This window comes from Leptinotarsa decemlineata, unplaced genomic scaffold, assembly GCF_025532065.1.
Source record: "Leptinotarsa decemlineata unplaced genomic scaffold, Ldec_3_MD MMD2_tig00000035_RagTag_RagTag, whole genome shotgun sequence".
Taxonomy (NCBI): Eukaryota; Metazoa; Arthropoda; class Insecta; order Coleoptera; family Chrysomelidae; genus Leptinotarsa; species Leptinotarsa decemlineata.
In genome coordinates, this window is record NW_027412540.1 from 270,049 (window position 1) to 288,324 (window position 18,276).

Genomic DNA, 18,276 nt, shown 5'->3' on the forward strand with positions numbered 1-18,276 from the left:
AAAATAGGAATATCGTCTAACAGAAAGGCAGTAAACTGTTTGTAATAGGAAACAGAACCCCTGAAGTTCTTTAGACGTGTTATTAAGAGAAAAAGTTCTTATGATATAGAGCAAGAAATTTATGTCAAGTTGTATGAAGAAGGTATATGACAACGGTGCATATGTTTCAGAGCACTTTATGTCATGTTTTATGAAACAGAGCGTCTTAGATTAAGGAAATTTTTTATTGATTATTTTTACAGAAGAAACGTATACAAGGCGTATCAAAATACTTTTGTGACAATACCTGCATAATACGCATACCAATACCAATGTATAATACGCGTAAACATTATGATATAGAACAAGGAATTCATGTCAAGTTCATTATGTGAAGAAGGTATATGACAACTGTTGAAGTTTACTGAGTATAAGAAATTCTGTACATTCCTCCAAGATGACAATTTGCAAAGTCCGTTTCCACATCACCCAGGAGGTAGGACTGCGCATGCGTTATCTTTTTTTTTATTGTGGAAGTTTCCCCAGTAGGCATATCATAACCACAAAAAAAGTGTCTTTGAAGTTACTGCTTGTGCACTAATACTTAAATTTTGTCATCGTAGGGGGAGTGTTCAGAAATACCTAATATCGAATTTACATCATGGCCAATGAGATTGAAAAAAGTTTTACATGCAGGCGTTTCCAGCATTTGAGAAGTAATGATTTTTAAAGAGATTTATCATTGCGGGAGTGAGCAGAAATAGTCAATATCAAATCATACATTTTATTTTAATGAATTTACAAAGTTATGATATATCCATTTCTTCGGCTATGCAATAATGCCCCCATGGTAAAGTTTCATCAGAATCGGGTATTAGATATCTTTTATCATCTTCAGGGGAAAGGGCGATCTTCTCCTGGACGATGGAGTGCACTTGATATTTATCAGAGCGAATTAGTCTCTGAGTGACACTCATACATTTCCAATTGTTGAGACATTCTTCATAATCATCAAACGTGATTGTCGTTTTCACAACCGATGTTTTAACTCCCTTCGCTTTCTTGGTGCTCCCCAAATTCTTCAATTCCATCGCAATTTCATCTTCATCATATCCCTCATTCAGCAATTTTTTTCTTTCCTTCTCATAATCACCCTCAGTTGTAGGTACCTTTGTTGCATATAATTTAGAACGAAGTCCAACATAGTCCGTCATCGGTACGCCATTGTTCTCGTCCTTCATCATACCCAGCACTTTTTTATTCACCAAAGGAACGTTGAACTGATTGTTGGATGGATAATCCGAAGTATCGAAGCGTTGATGCCAGTCTCGCTTCATTATCTCGTAGGGGTCTTGTCGCAGCTCGTATATGAGAGAATCGGTGTCGGTATACATAACGGTACAGCCGTCTCCGAAACGCTCCATCATATATCCATAGTGTAAGTCATAGATTGTTGTCTTAGCCAAATCCAAAATAGCCTGTCCTACATATATAGGCTTGTTTAGGAAAATTTGCAGCTTATTAAGCTTAACAGCCACCAAGTTTTCATTGAATATGATGCAAGACTTAAACTCAGGCTTAGCAATGTAGGCTCCTGCTCCATATCTACCACTCCATTCGGTGAGAAGTTTGATGTTAACTCTTTTCCGAACGTTCTCCATAGTTTTACCGAAGACTGCATTGTTCATTAACTTGTATAAATTTTTTTCAAACTCGTTTGATGCCTTTGCGCGTAACTCTGTATTTAAATCGATATAAGACTTCAACCATGGACTTTGTTTAAATTTCAACACTCGATGGATTTTCTTCAATATCAATCCATGAGCTAAAGCTTGCTTCAATGCTCTGTAATGTATGATATATTTCTCCTTCGGTTGTAAAGTAGCCATCAACTTTGAAAGCTGTTTAGCTTTTACTGGAGGTTTTCTCGTCTTAGGACATATATGTTCCGGGCAAAATGGTAGATCTTTATGTTTGTCATGCAAATACTGGGGATATTCCAAGTCCACTTCCAGAATGTATCCGTTATCGGCATCATCAGGAATTTGAGTGATATCTATGTTGGAATCTGTCCACTCAAAGCCTCCATATGGAAGATATTGGCTCATTGCCCACCCATACTGATTGTTGACATCATAGTACATCATGAATGTTGTTGGTTTGCAAGGATCGTAATTGTTGATGTACTTGTTATTTGCATGCGATCTTCTTTTTGAGCAAACTTGGCTGAGCTCACCTCGTATTCCACGCTCAACAAAGAGAAACATATCAACATCGGTGAGAAGTTCCAACTCAATCCCTGTATACTTCAGTATAGCATCCCACGTGTAGCCGGGTAACGTGAAATAATGTGCAGGATCGAGTTTATGTGAGTTGAGGATGCAGGTTCTGAACATTTCGAAGACATCAGCTAGCAGGAGAATATCAGTCTTCATATCTAAGTCCACATAATCACCTAGATTCTGGCAGTTGAAGGTGGTCCATACATCCTGAGCTCGTTGATAAAAACGTCGGGGGCAGAGCTTATTTTCCAGTTCATTATAAAACTTATCCTGAGATGGTAAAGCTGGTTCATTGAATCGACTAAACGAATCTATATAATCATATGGCATAACTCCTTTCTTCGTTAAAAGTTTGAAGTGTTCCATAGGCACATCGGCAAACTGTGACTTTAGATTGGGAAAATCTGGAAGATACGATGCTAGTTTATCTAATGAAGAAGCCATAAAACGGAACGAGTCGATGAATCTGAATTGAATTGGTGTATCGTCAACGTGTTTTGTATAGGAAATATACTTTTCTTTGGTAATCGGAAGTAGATCAACCTTTCCAGCCATTCTTGTAGCGATGTCTCCAACGATGAAGTGTGCGTCATATCCACTAAAGTTATGAAAAACAACAGGAACAGAATGAGAGTCCTTATAGTTTATATTACACCCTTCGTGCGCGGGGCCACGATAATTATCACATGGTATGAGATGGTTATGATCGCGTATTTTTTTATCTTCGGGAGTGAAGGGCTCATCGCAGATGTGGCAGTGTGTAGCTCTTCGAAACTCAACTTCTTGCTCTGCAGTCATATCGATGTCGAATGGACACCAAAACAGCTAGTTGACTCATCTCATCAGCGAACCATTGCATACAATCCTCTCCACGATATGCCCTATAGAATGATAGAGTGTCATCGTATGAGCACTTCAAGTAGTAACCCACAGCTGCCGGAATATGATGTTGAAGTTTTTTAGGATCATCAGTAGGCTTCAGAATGGATTCCAAGTCAGCGTATACGATGAATGGAGCCCTTTCTTTGTTTTTGAAATTTTTAAATTTCAAAATATCTTTTTCAGGCTCTGGCATCTTTATAGCTGCTTCATTCATTTTCACACAATCCTGTTTTTGTAATTTCTCTTGGGATCGAAAGTAATGTAGGCAGCGATCACAAAAGTACTTTTGACCATATTCCTTACTCAACTGTTTCGATAAGAGCCTTGATAAGTTCTTTATCCATAAGTAGTGATAGCGGACTGCAGTTTCAGATTCATCATAATTGTCTTGAATCAGCAGTAAGTTTACATGTCTATCTTTCTTTGCCATTGTGAGATATGTTGGTAAGGTAATGAATGTTTTACATTTCTTTTGAAGAATGTAAACATTGATGGAAACGTTATTCTGCTTCTCAAAGTTGGGGATTTGCTTCAAAGTTATAGGGAACTGGATACCTTTCAGCTTCAATACCGTTGAATAGTGGAGGTAGGATGACAGTTTATTCAAATCATATTGCGCCGGATACATAGCAGAAACGACAGCCCAGGCGAAGCAAGCTTGGTCATCATATTGATACATGCATGCTTCTTTCGGATCTGAGGTGGCAACTCAATGTAGGACGAGCCAATCTGAGGAGTAAACTTATTGATGTTAATACCCAGATTAACCACTTTTTTCAGCGCCCAGCCGGAATCACGTTCTTGGAACTCCTCGAGATCTTTCATTATTGGCTCAATAATGTTATGTTGGAACCATTCATCCAGATTGGTGTCTCGGTAAATTGGACAGTTAGAGGTGGTGAAATACTTGTGATCTCGTAGTACTTGCGCCCCTTTCGCTATTTCAAATTCACCACAGAAAATCATATTAACTTTCACAAATTCATCCTTTTTGAGGGCATCATGAATGCGGCGTTTAAAGATAGCATTTGAGTCAATCAAGAAAGACCTCGGGTCCTTATGTTTAAGATTTGAGATTACGCCAGACCGGATTCGGCTACTGAAGGCTGAGTTGGTGTCATCCCAATGAACACGATTCCATGCTGTTTCATGTCGAGAAGAATGCCCTGCCCCCTTTTCTGCATATCTTTGAATTCATTACGCATCGTTGTGATGTTCCTCAAACACGCTTCTAAATGTTGCTTCTCCCCCACAGAAGTTGCATTCTTCATCGCTTTGCGAATCCTCCTCATACCCTTGGTACACTCGTCAAGGCCCTCTTGAGCAATCTTATCATCATAATTTGGGGTTATGAGCCCGAGGATGGTGGTAATATATCGCACAAGATCAGCAAACATTGACATGCTGTAATTACAAAAAAGTTAAGTGTTGAACGTTCAACGTTCTGAAGAAGACTAATGAATAGCGCAAAGCAGCTGATAATTGAGGGTTTATTTCATAAATAAAATCCGCATCATCCAGTTCATACCCAGCTATTATCGAAGATGGAAGCAATACGGTTATTTTTCGGACATCAAGCTGCTAAGAAAATTAGACAGTTGAATATTAAAAGTGATTTGATTCGACAGTGGTATTGTGATAAAACAATCTCCTGTTACATTATTTACGTCAACGATAAACCAATAGCATTTGCGCTGCTGTCAACCATGGATTTCGACCCTTTGAAAAAACATTCTAACCCGAAAACTCTCAATTATATTCATATGTTGGAGGAGTACCGCAGAAACGGATATGCTACAAAACTTATCGCTCACATTAAGAATCATGAAGAATATTCAGCTTTTTGCAGTAATAAGGAATCTGAATTTTTATTTGAAAAATGTGGTTGTATATATTGGGGTATAATGATGTGTCCAATGTTTAGATATCCATAATAAAAAATATAAAAATATTAGAGTTTTTTTTTCAATAACTTGACAAAAATTTTAATATCATTCCTATGAAATTACACTGTAAGAATATAAACATGTAGATAAGGAGATTCATTGAACCAATGCCTTTGCAGAACGATAATTATGATTGAAAATTAATATTTTCGCATTTTTACTCCCTCTTGAGTGGGATATGAGATATAATAATTGACTTGAATTTATAATTTGATGTAATTGAATGCTCGTAGGTGGGAGTGGTTTTCTCCTAACGATATTCAGACTTTGTCGAGATTAAACGACCAACGAGCGCGGTATAGTTTGGTGTTGCGCAGGTACGCTTTGCGCAGTATGGCTTGGTTCGACGTACTAAGTATCAGTTTCACTAAGCGCAGTTGGTTAAGTATGTGGCGGTTACGCATGTATAGACTTGTTCAATGAGAATAATTCAATAAATGCGCGGTGAAGGAACCAGTTCCCCAACAAAAGGGGATTTCAAAACACCAAAGAACGATCGAATCTGATATATATGGGCTCCGTTTCGAAAATGGATATGTTATTGGAGATACCCCTGTACAATATGAAAACGATGAACTTGTTATAAAAAACGAACATTTCAATCTTACGCAAGGACTACTTCAACTATTATTGAAACGTGTTCCTCGACATTATACAGCTAAAGACTTGATTGTATACAAAAATATTTTAAGGATCACCAATGCCCACAAACATAGATATAAATCCAATGGACCTGTGAACGCCAACCGCTCATGGAAGTATCGAAACATCATTTCATTATTGTTTCCACCAAAAAGAAGAAGGAATACTCAACGCAAAACCCACAGTGAGCAGCGCATAAAGAATACTAATATAAAAGCTCACAGTTATGTTGATGACGTAGAACAACAGGGTAATTCGAAGTCAAGCAGTTTCAAAAGAGAAAATGAAATAATCATGACTCATAGACTATGTAGAGGCCCTCTTGTATTCAATAGATATTAAATATTGCTCATTTGAAATGTGTTTTATTCCAATCATAGTTTTTTTACCAACAACCTCTTTTCAAATAATGAGGATGCATAGCGGAAAACGTTTTACTTTTCTCAACATTTGTGAATGCACACTCACCAACCCCTTTTTTTAAATCAGATATAAAAATTATTGATCAACGTTGTATGCTAACATAATTATTCAAAACTCATTAGGGAATGTTATTTCGAATCGCAAGTTAATATTCAGTACAATTAGTCCTTTTAGTTGAAGGTTTCCATTCAGAGAATATATTGTGTATATTTGTAGTTTTTGTAGTGACATATATCAATAAAAATGTTTTGAAGTGAACAAACAAAAAATGGATGTAAGAATGAACTCTGCTTACTAAAGATGAAAAAATGTATTAAAACATGAGCTCATCTGAATGGACATCAATTAAAATTTTGAATGAAGCGGAGAAAAATTTTGTATTGAGGGATCACACGTTCGAAACTGAGGTCCTCGTCATCCTCCAGTAGCCATGTTTTTTGCAGACGGCCTGTATACATTGTTTTTTCAATGGGATTGTACACGGAAAACTGAGGCTTTCATCAAACTCCAGTCGCCTTGTTTTTTGGAACGTTCTGTATATGATTTTCTTCTCAATGAGACGTCCTGTATACTTCGTTTATTTCAATGGGATTGCACGTTGAAAATTAAGGCTCCCGTCACACTCCAGTCGCCTTGTTTTTTGGAACACGTTAATGCAGGCATGTTTTTTTGGAATGATGCATTTTGAGACATCATGTATACATTGAGGGATCGCACGTTGAAAACTGAGATCCGCGTCATCTTATATTATCATTTTATTGTATTATACTTTGAAACACCTTGTATAATTTTTCTTTTAACAAACGTCAATGAAACATCCTGTATACACTTTTTTAAAAGGTCATGCTATATATTTTTCACTTCAATGCGACATCTTAGACAATTTTTAATTAAACAAACAAAAATATTGTATGACAGATTGAACTCGTACTAAACGATAAAAAATTTATTGAAACACGATTTCATATGAATGGAAGTCAACAATAGAAATTTTCGAACGAAGCAGAGAGAAAATAGTGCATTGAAACACAACTTTGGTGCAATTACGCATATAGACTTGTTGGAGTGAAAATAATTCAATAAAATTGTTTGAACTAGACAATGAAAAATTTTGTATCGAAATACAACTTCATATGGATAGTATCATGCCCAAATTTTGAGTTTTTCAAAATTGCCTTGAATAATCGTTAGCTAAAAGGATGTGTATACATATAAACAACTAGAAAAAATACACCCACATAGCAATAGATATTCCAGGTATATTTCATGAATATACATTTAGGGATATTGTATTATGCTATGAATATGCCATGGATATATATATCTTCTGGAGAATATTCCCTGGAAGTGCTCCTGGCGAACCTTTGATATATTTTAAGAATATTCCTTGGGAATAATCTTGGAATATCTTATAATATTCTTAGAATATCTAAGGTATATTCTATTAAGAATATTCCAGGAATAGAACCCGAGGAATATTCATAAAATATTCAGGATATTCTTAGTTTATTGTAGGAATATACAATAGAGAAACACCATAGAATATTCTTTAAATATATTTTATGAATATTCTAGGAATTTTTGGAATATTCCAAGAATGTGACGAGTGACCGCTATTAGGCATGTGTATATTGCATTTTGATGCAAGATTCACACAAGTAATAAAACACATAATATTCATAAACAAATATATTTTAAAAACAATATACAGTGAAATATTTGACGTTTCAACCAATATTAAAAATAAAAAATCTCTAATTCAAAATATTTATTCACTGAATACTGTCACATTACAAATATTAGAAATGTATTCAAATTAGGATGTTCCTACTATCAAACGAATGTATACCAAAAAATATACTAAAATAACAACTCTGTGAATTCATCAGCACTAATAATAATAAATAATAAATATATCATTTCATTAAAAAAGAAAAAGTGTATCACATCAAGAAATAGGTTAGGTTAGGTTTCTCACTTAAAAAAATAAACCCACAAATGAAGTATTTAAAATGAGTGGTATAATGGGTTCTTCAATGAATTTCACTTACTTAAAGTTATCCAAACTTTGCTCACCAGAATAGTTTTCCTTATATTTGTCCAATAATGCATCAGCCAGTGTTTCAATAGTAATACCTGTAACAAAATGTACATTAACGTTCATTAGTACTATTTGAAAGTGGCACAATATAACTGGAATAAAAATCAAATAGATATTTTCCGCATACGTTACCTACTCATGAACATTTACAACATTTTATGACTTGGAGAGCAACTTGCATTGTCTTGTTGAAAAGTACTCATTACGTTTTCAGTTCCGTGGCGCACCTGCCTGTACCAGGTACCACTCTGTTTCCTTTTGGGCAATTTGATACTATCTTGAAAACGAGTGATAAAAATTATGAAAACAAATGTTACAAAAGAATGTGTCATTCACTTACTTTTCTTTATTGAAGATACACAACTGAAATCACTCTAGTTCAAACATGTACTTAGTCAAACCAACAAATCCCACACACCAACTCTCCTCGAACCTAAAATGAGGTATAGTAGGTTAATCACCATGACTTTACTATCGATACTATTGCATTTTACTTACTTTTCTTGAAGACTGAATATATGCAACTCTCCTGTTTGAAGATCCAAAATCAAACTATTCGCTGTACTGCAAATTGGACAACCCCAAATTATAAATGGTACACTGAACGTGACAGAATTATACTTTGATAAAAACACCAACACACCATGCATTACACACGCAAACCTTCCACGTCAACCGCCATGTTGAATCAAATTTCGAATTTAACGCAAATGTACCATGCATTAAGGGACAGCCGCTTTTACAGAGCTTATTCGACTGTCGCGCGCTACACTTCAATTGACCAATGAGAAACGTTTACTCCAATTCTTCACTTCCCCATTTCTCTGTTTCCACGATTTTTCGCTTTGTAATTAAATAATTTCAAATACAATTTATTGATGCAATTGGTTCATTTATTGGCCCATTCAAATTTTTTTGTCGTTTCCAACAGTTGCTGTTGGAGCAATTCATCCAGAATCTTCGCGTTGAGTTCAAAAACTGGTTAACACTATCAGGGTTATGTACATTAAATTATGCATTCGATTAAGATCTTCAAATATTTTTGTTTTTAATAATATTGAATTATTTGAATACGTTATTATAAGATAATTCAAAATTCCATTGTATAGAATATTCCAAAATATACCGTGGGGATATATTCTAAGAATATACCATATGGTATATTCGATCGACAATATTCTTAGAATATTCAAGGGAGAATAATCAATTTATAGACATTCTATGCACATTCTTTCGGGAATAATCCTGCCATATTCATTCAAGCATATTCTATGAATATTCTAAAGGCATGTATATATTCCAAGAATATTCTATGAATATTTGGAATATATACGTTCGTTTTATGATATACAGTAAATATTCCATGAATATCTAGTGCTGTGTGGGCAGTTCTTTGATAAACTTCAAGTAACAATTTCTCTGGATGAAAACCACTGTTTATACCTGACTTTTATCAGGGAAAGGTGGATGAAAATCATTATTTATACCTGACTTTTATGAGGGAAAGGTAGGTTCTTCTAACACATTTAAAAAAAACCTGAAGTTTTCGAATTTACCTAATGGATTTGTGAAACACGTTTTGTCGTCGCTGTGTAAAAGTGCTGAATATAAAAGTTCTTGATGACAAAATGATACAATTGTCTCATGGATACTAAGAGTAATAATGTCTTAATTCTGACTTTTCAAATTGCAAAAAAATTGCACGAAAAAACTTAGTACGCCGAACCAACCCATACTGCGCAAAGCGTAAACTAAATAGCGATAAAAATTATTTCATATACACATGAAAAATATTTGCAATGTTCCTTTCCTCTGTTGAATTTTTAATAAATATTTGTGCTTTTACATTTCACATTTTTCACTTCCCACTCCTCAGTAACAGCCCCATTATTTTGGTTTATTAATCGTCAGAGTACACAGTTTCAAACTTTATCAAAGTCTTTATGAGAGTTTCAACATGTTTGTTATTTCTTCATCATCAGCACACATCGTTTCGAATTCTATTTAAGTCTTCATCAAAGTTATAACATTTTGGTTACTTGTTCAATTATCAAGGAATCCCCCCTGCTTTTTTTATTTGTATCTTTTATCCCTTCCCAGTCCCCATCAAAAGTTATAACCTAATATTTTCGAAACTACTATGGTACACTATAATTCAACTATGTAATTTATTCTTGCTGCATATGAAAATGAAATAATTTATACTATAAAATATTCGTGAAACTGAGCCTTTGGGTATACCGCGCTTGTAATTTATAAAAAAGATAATGAAAACTGGCACATCACAATTCACCGATGTAATTGAACCTTGAGGCATATCAAAATGCTATAATTTATACTATAAAAATGTTTATTGTATAAGTTTGAAAATGTCCATATAGGACGAAACTGCAGTAACATTAGTTACGTTTCAATTTAGCACTAGATCAATACTGCTCCTGTGTAACCTTTCAAAACACTACGTTACCTTCTAAGATCTTTATTCAAAGGATATTAACAATGTAATTCAGTTACAAGTTGATTTTATTCATTCAACATCATAGTAATGGGAATCTTCCGTTCCATAGAAAACCATACCTGAAATGTATAAGAATAAATGTATGCTCCCTGACTAACTGCTTTGACCAGTACTTACGCATTCTCCTATTGCCAATCAACGTTGGAGATCCGAAATTCCTCGCTAGTTTGAAATAGTTGTTATTGTTTGCTTCTCAGTTTTCTTCACCTATCATTTTTTCAGCCGTTGCCTGCCTTATTCTCTATACCTTTCCGAGAATATTTCTTGCATAGATTGTTATTCATCACTTCCAGAAGGTTTACTGACATATTAGAGCCATATCGCCTGAAAAACAATATTAGTTAGCTCTGGGTTTCTGAATACTGTTTGATATTTTCGGTAAATATTCTGCATAATATGAATGCTTAAATATTTGTACTGAAAGGGAAGGATGTGTCGACTTACCTTATATGTTTCTATTCCATCGCATGAATAAGGATTGGTAAATAGTTGAAAATAGGTTGGAGTGAATACTTTTGTAAACGTTCTAATATACAAGGTTAAGAGACAGCTGTTGGTTGACATCCGCCGAACTTTCGTAGTGTCGTTCCGACGAACTACACCGAACTAGTTCTACAGTTGTTCACGGGTGGAGGATTGATCGGTTACTCAAGTTGTCAAGGGTTGTTTTAGGGTTGCATTGCTTTGAGAAGGAGTTTTGATGGGTCATGGACTTGTTGATATTGTCTCAAGTGGCTGTGGAGGAATTGATAGATTTATGATGTTGTGCACAGCGCCCCCTTGGTGCTTGTTGTGTAGATTGGACGCACTGTGGCAACAACTGGTTAGCTGTCAGAGGTGGCAGTGTCTTAGTATTCGGAAGTTGGCTTTCGATGAGCTTGGTTCGGAGTTGAACGTACCATCAGACTGATTGTAGGATATATTTGGTTGTATTTGTGCCATCCTTCACGGTGATTATTTCTACAAGTCAGGATTGTATAGTGAAAGACTGATTGGTCATTTTGGTGTGGATATTTGCAGTCTGAAACTTAAGCTCTTTTTTGTGGTGGTTACCGAACTCGTGCCAGGTGGAAGGATTTCCGAAATTAGGTATGTCTGAATCACTGTCGCATCTCTCATGTGGTCTTAGCTATGATATCACCTCTTCAATTCTACAACCTTCGTTTCTCGTCTCTAGATTCATAAGAAACAGAAGGCCCTTAGTCACTCATCAAGTTACAGTAGGACTTCCGTGCAGAGCACCGCACACGAAGAAACGTATAGAAAACCCCTTGGCCAGGGTAAGAGTTTTACCATTGAATGTGTTTTTGATTATTTTAGTAATTTCTGATTCCATCGTTATATCTCAACTGAATATTAGTATTGAAGAGAGGTTTCAACACTCATTCAATTGTTTTGATTTTTACGAGTCATATGGTTATACAGGGCACCCAATATACCAGGGGTATTGATTAGTCAAATAGTCCCTATTGAATGGGGGTTGAATCTCACCTTGTTTTTATCTGATTCTGATTGAGAATTTTCTTCCGTAGGGTTTTTTTCTTCTTCTTTCCTTTTTTTTCTGTGTTTTTTTCCTGTTCTCCTGTTTTCCTGTCTTCCTGTTTTCCTTTTTTTTTTCTTCTTTAAGGGTTTTTTTCCTATTTTCTTCCTGGATCTTACTTGGTGTTCCATTACTGGTCCAGCTTGTTGTGCCCTACATGGTGATCTATCTTGGTGGTGCTACAGGGTGATCTATCTAGGTGGTGCTACAGGGTGATCCATCTCCCCCGTACTACAGGGTGAACCACCTCCGTCGAACTACCGGGTGGCCCAAAAGGAGCACGCAAGTTATAATTGATTTATTTGAATATTTGTGCTATACTGAGTTATTTAAATAATTGTTGCCCTTATGTTTATTGATACCTGTTTGATATAGTGTTTGTTTATTTATACCTGATTGATATAGTGATGCATTTGTGAAACGGAAATTGAGGTATTTTCTTCCTTTCACGATTGCTGATTGACACCGATGCGCCTACGCCTGAGCTCACGCGACGCAAACGAGTTTGTCATACCATCCGATACTAGTATTTACGATTTCACCTACTCAATTTTCGTGGTAGTTTTACTCGACGTATTGTAGTTTTTTTGAGCGTCGTTACTACCGTAATTTATGGCTGATTGAATTCGTGGTTATATACACCGCGCTCTTGTATTGTCATTTGAACATCGCGTAGTAGTGTGAATATTGCATTGTTGTCTTAGAAGCGTTGTTGGTTAATCCATGTAAGTTAGGATTACTGAATAAATCATATTGGGGATCTTTATCTTTTATTTCCAATATTAATTGGTAAGTTATTGATATTGTGAGTTAATTAGGGTATCTGGAGGATTAAATTTACCTGGCGTCCATTAAGATCTATTTGAAATTTGCTAAGTTGTTTAACCCACTCCCGTCTCCACTGTTTAGCTTAGCCGCGGATACCCATCTGTCTTATTTGTTACCGACAGATGATTTAGTCTCCTCTTGTGGTTTGTGAGGTGACAAGTTACAAATAAAAGTGGTAAAGAAGATATAAATTTTCATTTCTCTTTTCGTCTAAAACCTAGCAACATTCTAAAAAGTGGTACGCAATAATTCCCCTACCTACGTAATTGATCCTTGTAACCTACCATAATACCAAGATTTATACTATAAAAATATATAAAAACCGATTCTTGCGAAATACCATATTCATGCTTTCAATATGTGGGGGTTGATAAACAAAGTCTCCTATTTTTCTTGTTTGCTTCAACAAAGTGTCGTGACATTTCACGTACATTTGTCTGCGACGGAAAAATATGTGTTCACACAAAAACATTTGAGCATATATTGGAGACTGTAGCTGAGTTGTGTGAGCAATAGACATTTTGCCACGATTTTTTCTAATATTTATTCAATTATCAAATCAGTTTTCAACAATGCCAGGCTGAAGTTTGATGAACAATTTTTCAAACTGCTATCTGTATATGAAAGTTATAAATGTACCTTAAATTCAATAAAATTTTCTTCTCTGATGTATTAGAACAGTAAAACTCCCTGCACTGTATAATCATTCGTTGTTAAATGAGTACCCAACTAATGACTCATAGCTATAACTTTCAACGTGATAAAAAATTACTTCGAAAAATGTTTCAAATATATGACTTTAATTAGTATACAAACAACAGCCCAATTGATTGAGACAAAATATTTAAACTGCTACAATTCTAAATATAGCGTATGCATCTCATCTGAGTGCGATTATAATATTTTCAAGTTGGAATATGATTCAATACATACATTTTAACAGTTATAACCGGATAATGTTTGCAGTCAATCATGGCGAAAAAATATACGTTTGTTTCTAAACTTTATCATGAAAACATTTTGCTCATGAGCGTTCATAATACTTTGTTTTCATAGATTTTTTCTCAAATAAACAAAACTTGTTTTGTAATAATAATAACATTTCTAACTCTCATATATACCTACAACATACGCTTATTATGGTAAATACTCATCAGAAAACAACTACTTTTTCGGCTATTACCACGACGAGAATTGAATCAATCAATTTTCAAAACATTCTGTAGTGGAATAGGGCAAAAAATTTTTACAATTTTCGTATTGTAATTGTTGGAGAATGTTACAACTTGTATTTTTTCCATCAATTTTCATAAATTTGGTTGTGAAATTTGTTATAAAATTAGTTGTAGCTTTCATATTTTTTTCCACATCATAAATCTTGTACTATAATATTGGATCTCCTAGTGAGAAACATTTAACAAGTATCTACGGAAATTTATTTCACTATTCCTCAACTCCTTATTTTATAGTGGAATTTTAAAAAACGTTTTACAAGTCTTGTTGATTTCTACACCAAATAATTTTGTATGTTGTTTTTTGTTGTTACTTTTCAACTACTATCTACACTTGGAACATTTAAATTGTTACTTGTTACAACTTTTGTGGTTTTCATATTCAATCAGAAGGTTGGTCTCATTATTATGAAAAATTCTACCACTTCATCACCACCTCCATAATTATGATAATAGTTTGACTCCTCTCTCGTGAAATGTTCACCATAGTATTTGTAGTGTATCAATTCGTTTTTTATGTAGATGACCTAATAACCGTGACAATTATCCGCCTCATACTTCCCAATATCATATTTCATTCTCGACTTGAAATGTGAAATGAAACGAGAATTTCTGAATATTCAACTATTTGAACCAAATTTCATATTAAATTTCATAACTATTTCCTGAACAACTCTAATCAAAATATATGCTAATATCGTAGATACTATAATGAGAATTCTATATAGATCGAATTCCATTTGGTGTGGCGAAAAAATATACGTGTTTCTGAACTTTATAATGAAAACATTTTCCATCGTGATCATTCATAATACTTAATTTTCATAAAGTTTTGTCAAATAAACAAAAATTCTTTTGTAATAATAAACACATTTTTTTAATTCTCATATACACCTATTATGGTGAAAACTCGTCAGAAAACAACTACTTCTACAGCTATTACCACGACGAGAATTGAATCAATCAATTTTCAAAACATTCAATTGGGAAAACACTTTTTTACAATTTTCGTATTTTAATTGTTGAAGAATGTTCCAACTTGTATTTTTTAAATCAATTTTCATAAATTTGGTTGTGGATTTTTTATAAAATTAGCTGTAGCTTCCATATTTTTTCCACACCATAAATCTTGTACTAGAATATTAGATCTCCTAGTGAGAAACATTCAACAAGTATCTACAGAAATTTATTTTACTATTCTTCAACTCCCTATTTTGTAGTAGAATTTTGAAAAACTTTTCATAAGTCTTGTTGTTGATTTCTTCACCAATTAATTTTGTATTGGAATTCTTGAATAGTGTTGAATTCTATAGTTTTTTTGTTGTTACTTTTCAACTACTATCTACACTTGGAATATTCAAAATGTTATTTCTTACAACTTTTGTGGTTTTCATATCCAATCAGTAGGTTGGTCTCATTATTATGAAAAATTCTAACCACCTCCATAATTATGATAACAATTTTACTCCTCTCTCATAAAATTTTCACCATAGCATTTGTAGTGTATCAATAAGAGTAAATATAAATCTACTCACTTCTAATATTTTATTCTTTGGATTTCACCTCAAATATGTTTTTGGATATGTCACTAATGCACACCCACACACACACACACAAGTCACTCGAATTAAAAGGGTTTCTCAATACGCGTCAACAGGAAATAGTTATAGCCATAAATAATTCTTTAGCGATAAGTGACTTCAGACCCCAGATATATGCATAAATACATGTTGCCAAGTTTATTAGCGAAACATCCTAAATAACGATCTGGTTTCCAATCAATTTTCAAACGGAAGCTATATATAAAAAGACGTACTACTCGATATTTCAATTTCCCAAGTCGTCGAATGATAAATACGATTTCACTATAAATAATATATTTACCAATCGATGGTTTGAACATATAAAATGGAAATATAAAATCATAGTGTTGATGAAAAATACATCTTCGATTTGATCTTCTATCAACAAAAAAAATAAATTATATTTTATTCTATCAGAAAAATCGGTTCTAGTTCATATCATAAACGATTTTCGATCTTTCCGTCATGCGTTATTTGTTTGAGACGTTTTTTGAAGCACTAAGCCACTCTATATACGCGTATTTTGCATTGTTTTACTCACTATCAGGTATTGTCAAAAAGTATTTTGATACGCCTTGTATACGTTTCTTCTGTAAAAAAATCAATCGAAAATTTCCTTAATCTAAGACGCCATGTTTCATAAAACATGACATGAAGTGCTCTGAAACATATGCACCGTTGTCATATATCTTCTTCACACAATGAACCTAACATAAATTTCTTGCTCTATATCAATAACAAATATGAATTTTATTGGCTGTATTTTCAGACGAAAATTGATTGAAACCGAAAAATCGGTTTTGGAAAATGTGTGGCAAAAATAACGTTTTTTCGAAGCGATTAGACTGTCTGAATTGATTGCTTCAACGCATTGAAATTTTGCGAAATATTTTATGTGATAATCGCGACATAAATGAATGATTTATCGCGCTAAATTTCTGACATTTTTTTGAAGCGATTCTCATGTCATTTCTGCATCATTTCCTGTGACGCATTACAATGCAAATCATATGGGTTTTTAGAAGAAATGAGACTTTCCTTCTCAAACGACACCCTATATGAATTTTTCTATTATGTTCACTTTTATCTGGTTGACTCTTCCTGATGATGCTAACTTGGTTAACGAAAATGTGGCTTAGTGCCCTTCTGACCGCAATCTTTGTTTTTTCTCTGTCGATAAATTCTACATTTCTTCTCCTTTCATTTGACGTACTATGAGACTATCATTAATAACGAAAATGTGGTTTAGTGCCCTTTTGACTGCAATCTTTGTTTGTTCTCTACTCCACGCTGACTTCATATACACTTCTTCCTCATATAAACATATATATATATATATATATATATATATATATATATATATATATATATATATATATATATATATATATATTGCATCGTATAACTATCACACACGTCACATCTACCTCTTGGGTGAGACATTCTATACACATTAAAGAATCGCACGACAAAACGATAGAACCCCATAAATATTGAAGAATCACACGCTGAAACAATAGAGCCCCGTCATACTTTCTTGAATGACTTAATTTGAGACACCCTGTATATTTTGATGACAGACATGTTTTTTTTTCTTCCACGCCCGTGGTCATGTTTTTTCCTTCGATTCAATTTTTTCATTCATTATTACTATTATACCGTTATTTTCCACGCTGACGTATTTGTATATGTACATGTTTTTTTTTTCTCAAACGATGAGGCGTCCTGTATGGCAACCATGTTTTTTTCTATTACGTTGACAAATATTACCCTCCCGCGTGTTTTATTTACCCCCACTCCACCATTTCCCAACGTTTCTCATTGGGATAGTCCCCCCTGGCATGTTTCTTTCTTGAATGAGAAATTCTGTATAAATTGAAGAATCATACGTTGAAACGATAGAGCCTCGTTAAACTACCATGTTTCTTAAATTATGTATTTTGACACACCCTCTATATTCCGCTCAATGTCCGCCACCACGTTTTTTTCTTAAATGATGTACTTTGAGACACCCTGTACACACATCGAGGGATCGCGCGTTGAAGTATAACATTCCCGTTAAACTGTCATGTTCCTTCAATTATATATATATATATATATATATTCACGCACCCCTGTATACTCCACTCAACGCCCGTTACATTGCCGCCATGTTTTTTTCTTTAACGCTGGCAACCATGTTTTTTTTTCTTCAATACCCTGTATTTGTGCTCATTCCAAATGCACTCGAATCGTTATCTTCCAAACCGCGATGACGCTGCTCGATTCTCTGCCGTACGCGTGACCTTGAAAGGAACCAAAAACGCCAGAATGGACCTTA

The 18,276-nt window shown here is 34.3% G+C and overlaps 1 protein-coding gene across 1 annotated transcript; it reads right to left on the bottom strand.

Moving 5' to 3' along the window:
- Positions 1-749: 749 nt before the first annotated feature.
- Positions 750-16,231, bottom strand: LOC141480945 (uncharacterized). The gene is made up of 2 exons (XM_074171691.1): positions 15,909-16,231; positions 750-4,547 (listed from the first exon to the last, which is right to left on the bottom strand). Exon 2 carries the CDS (start codon positions 3,057-3,059, stop codon positions 786-788), a length of 2,274 nt encoding a protein of 757 aa, XP_074027792.1. The 5' UTR covers positions 3,060-4,547; positions 15,909-16,231; the 3' UTR covers positions 750-785.
- Positions 16,232-18,276: the final 2,045 nt, after the last annotated feature.

Coding starts and splice junctions, on each gene's coding strand:
- LOC141480945 (XM_074171691.1), bottom strand. CDS start 3,059: ATGACTGCAGAGCAAGAAGTTGAGTTTCGAAGAGCTACACACTGCCAC.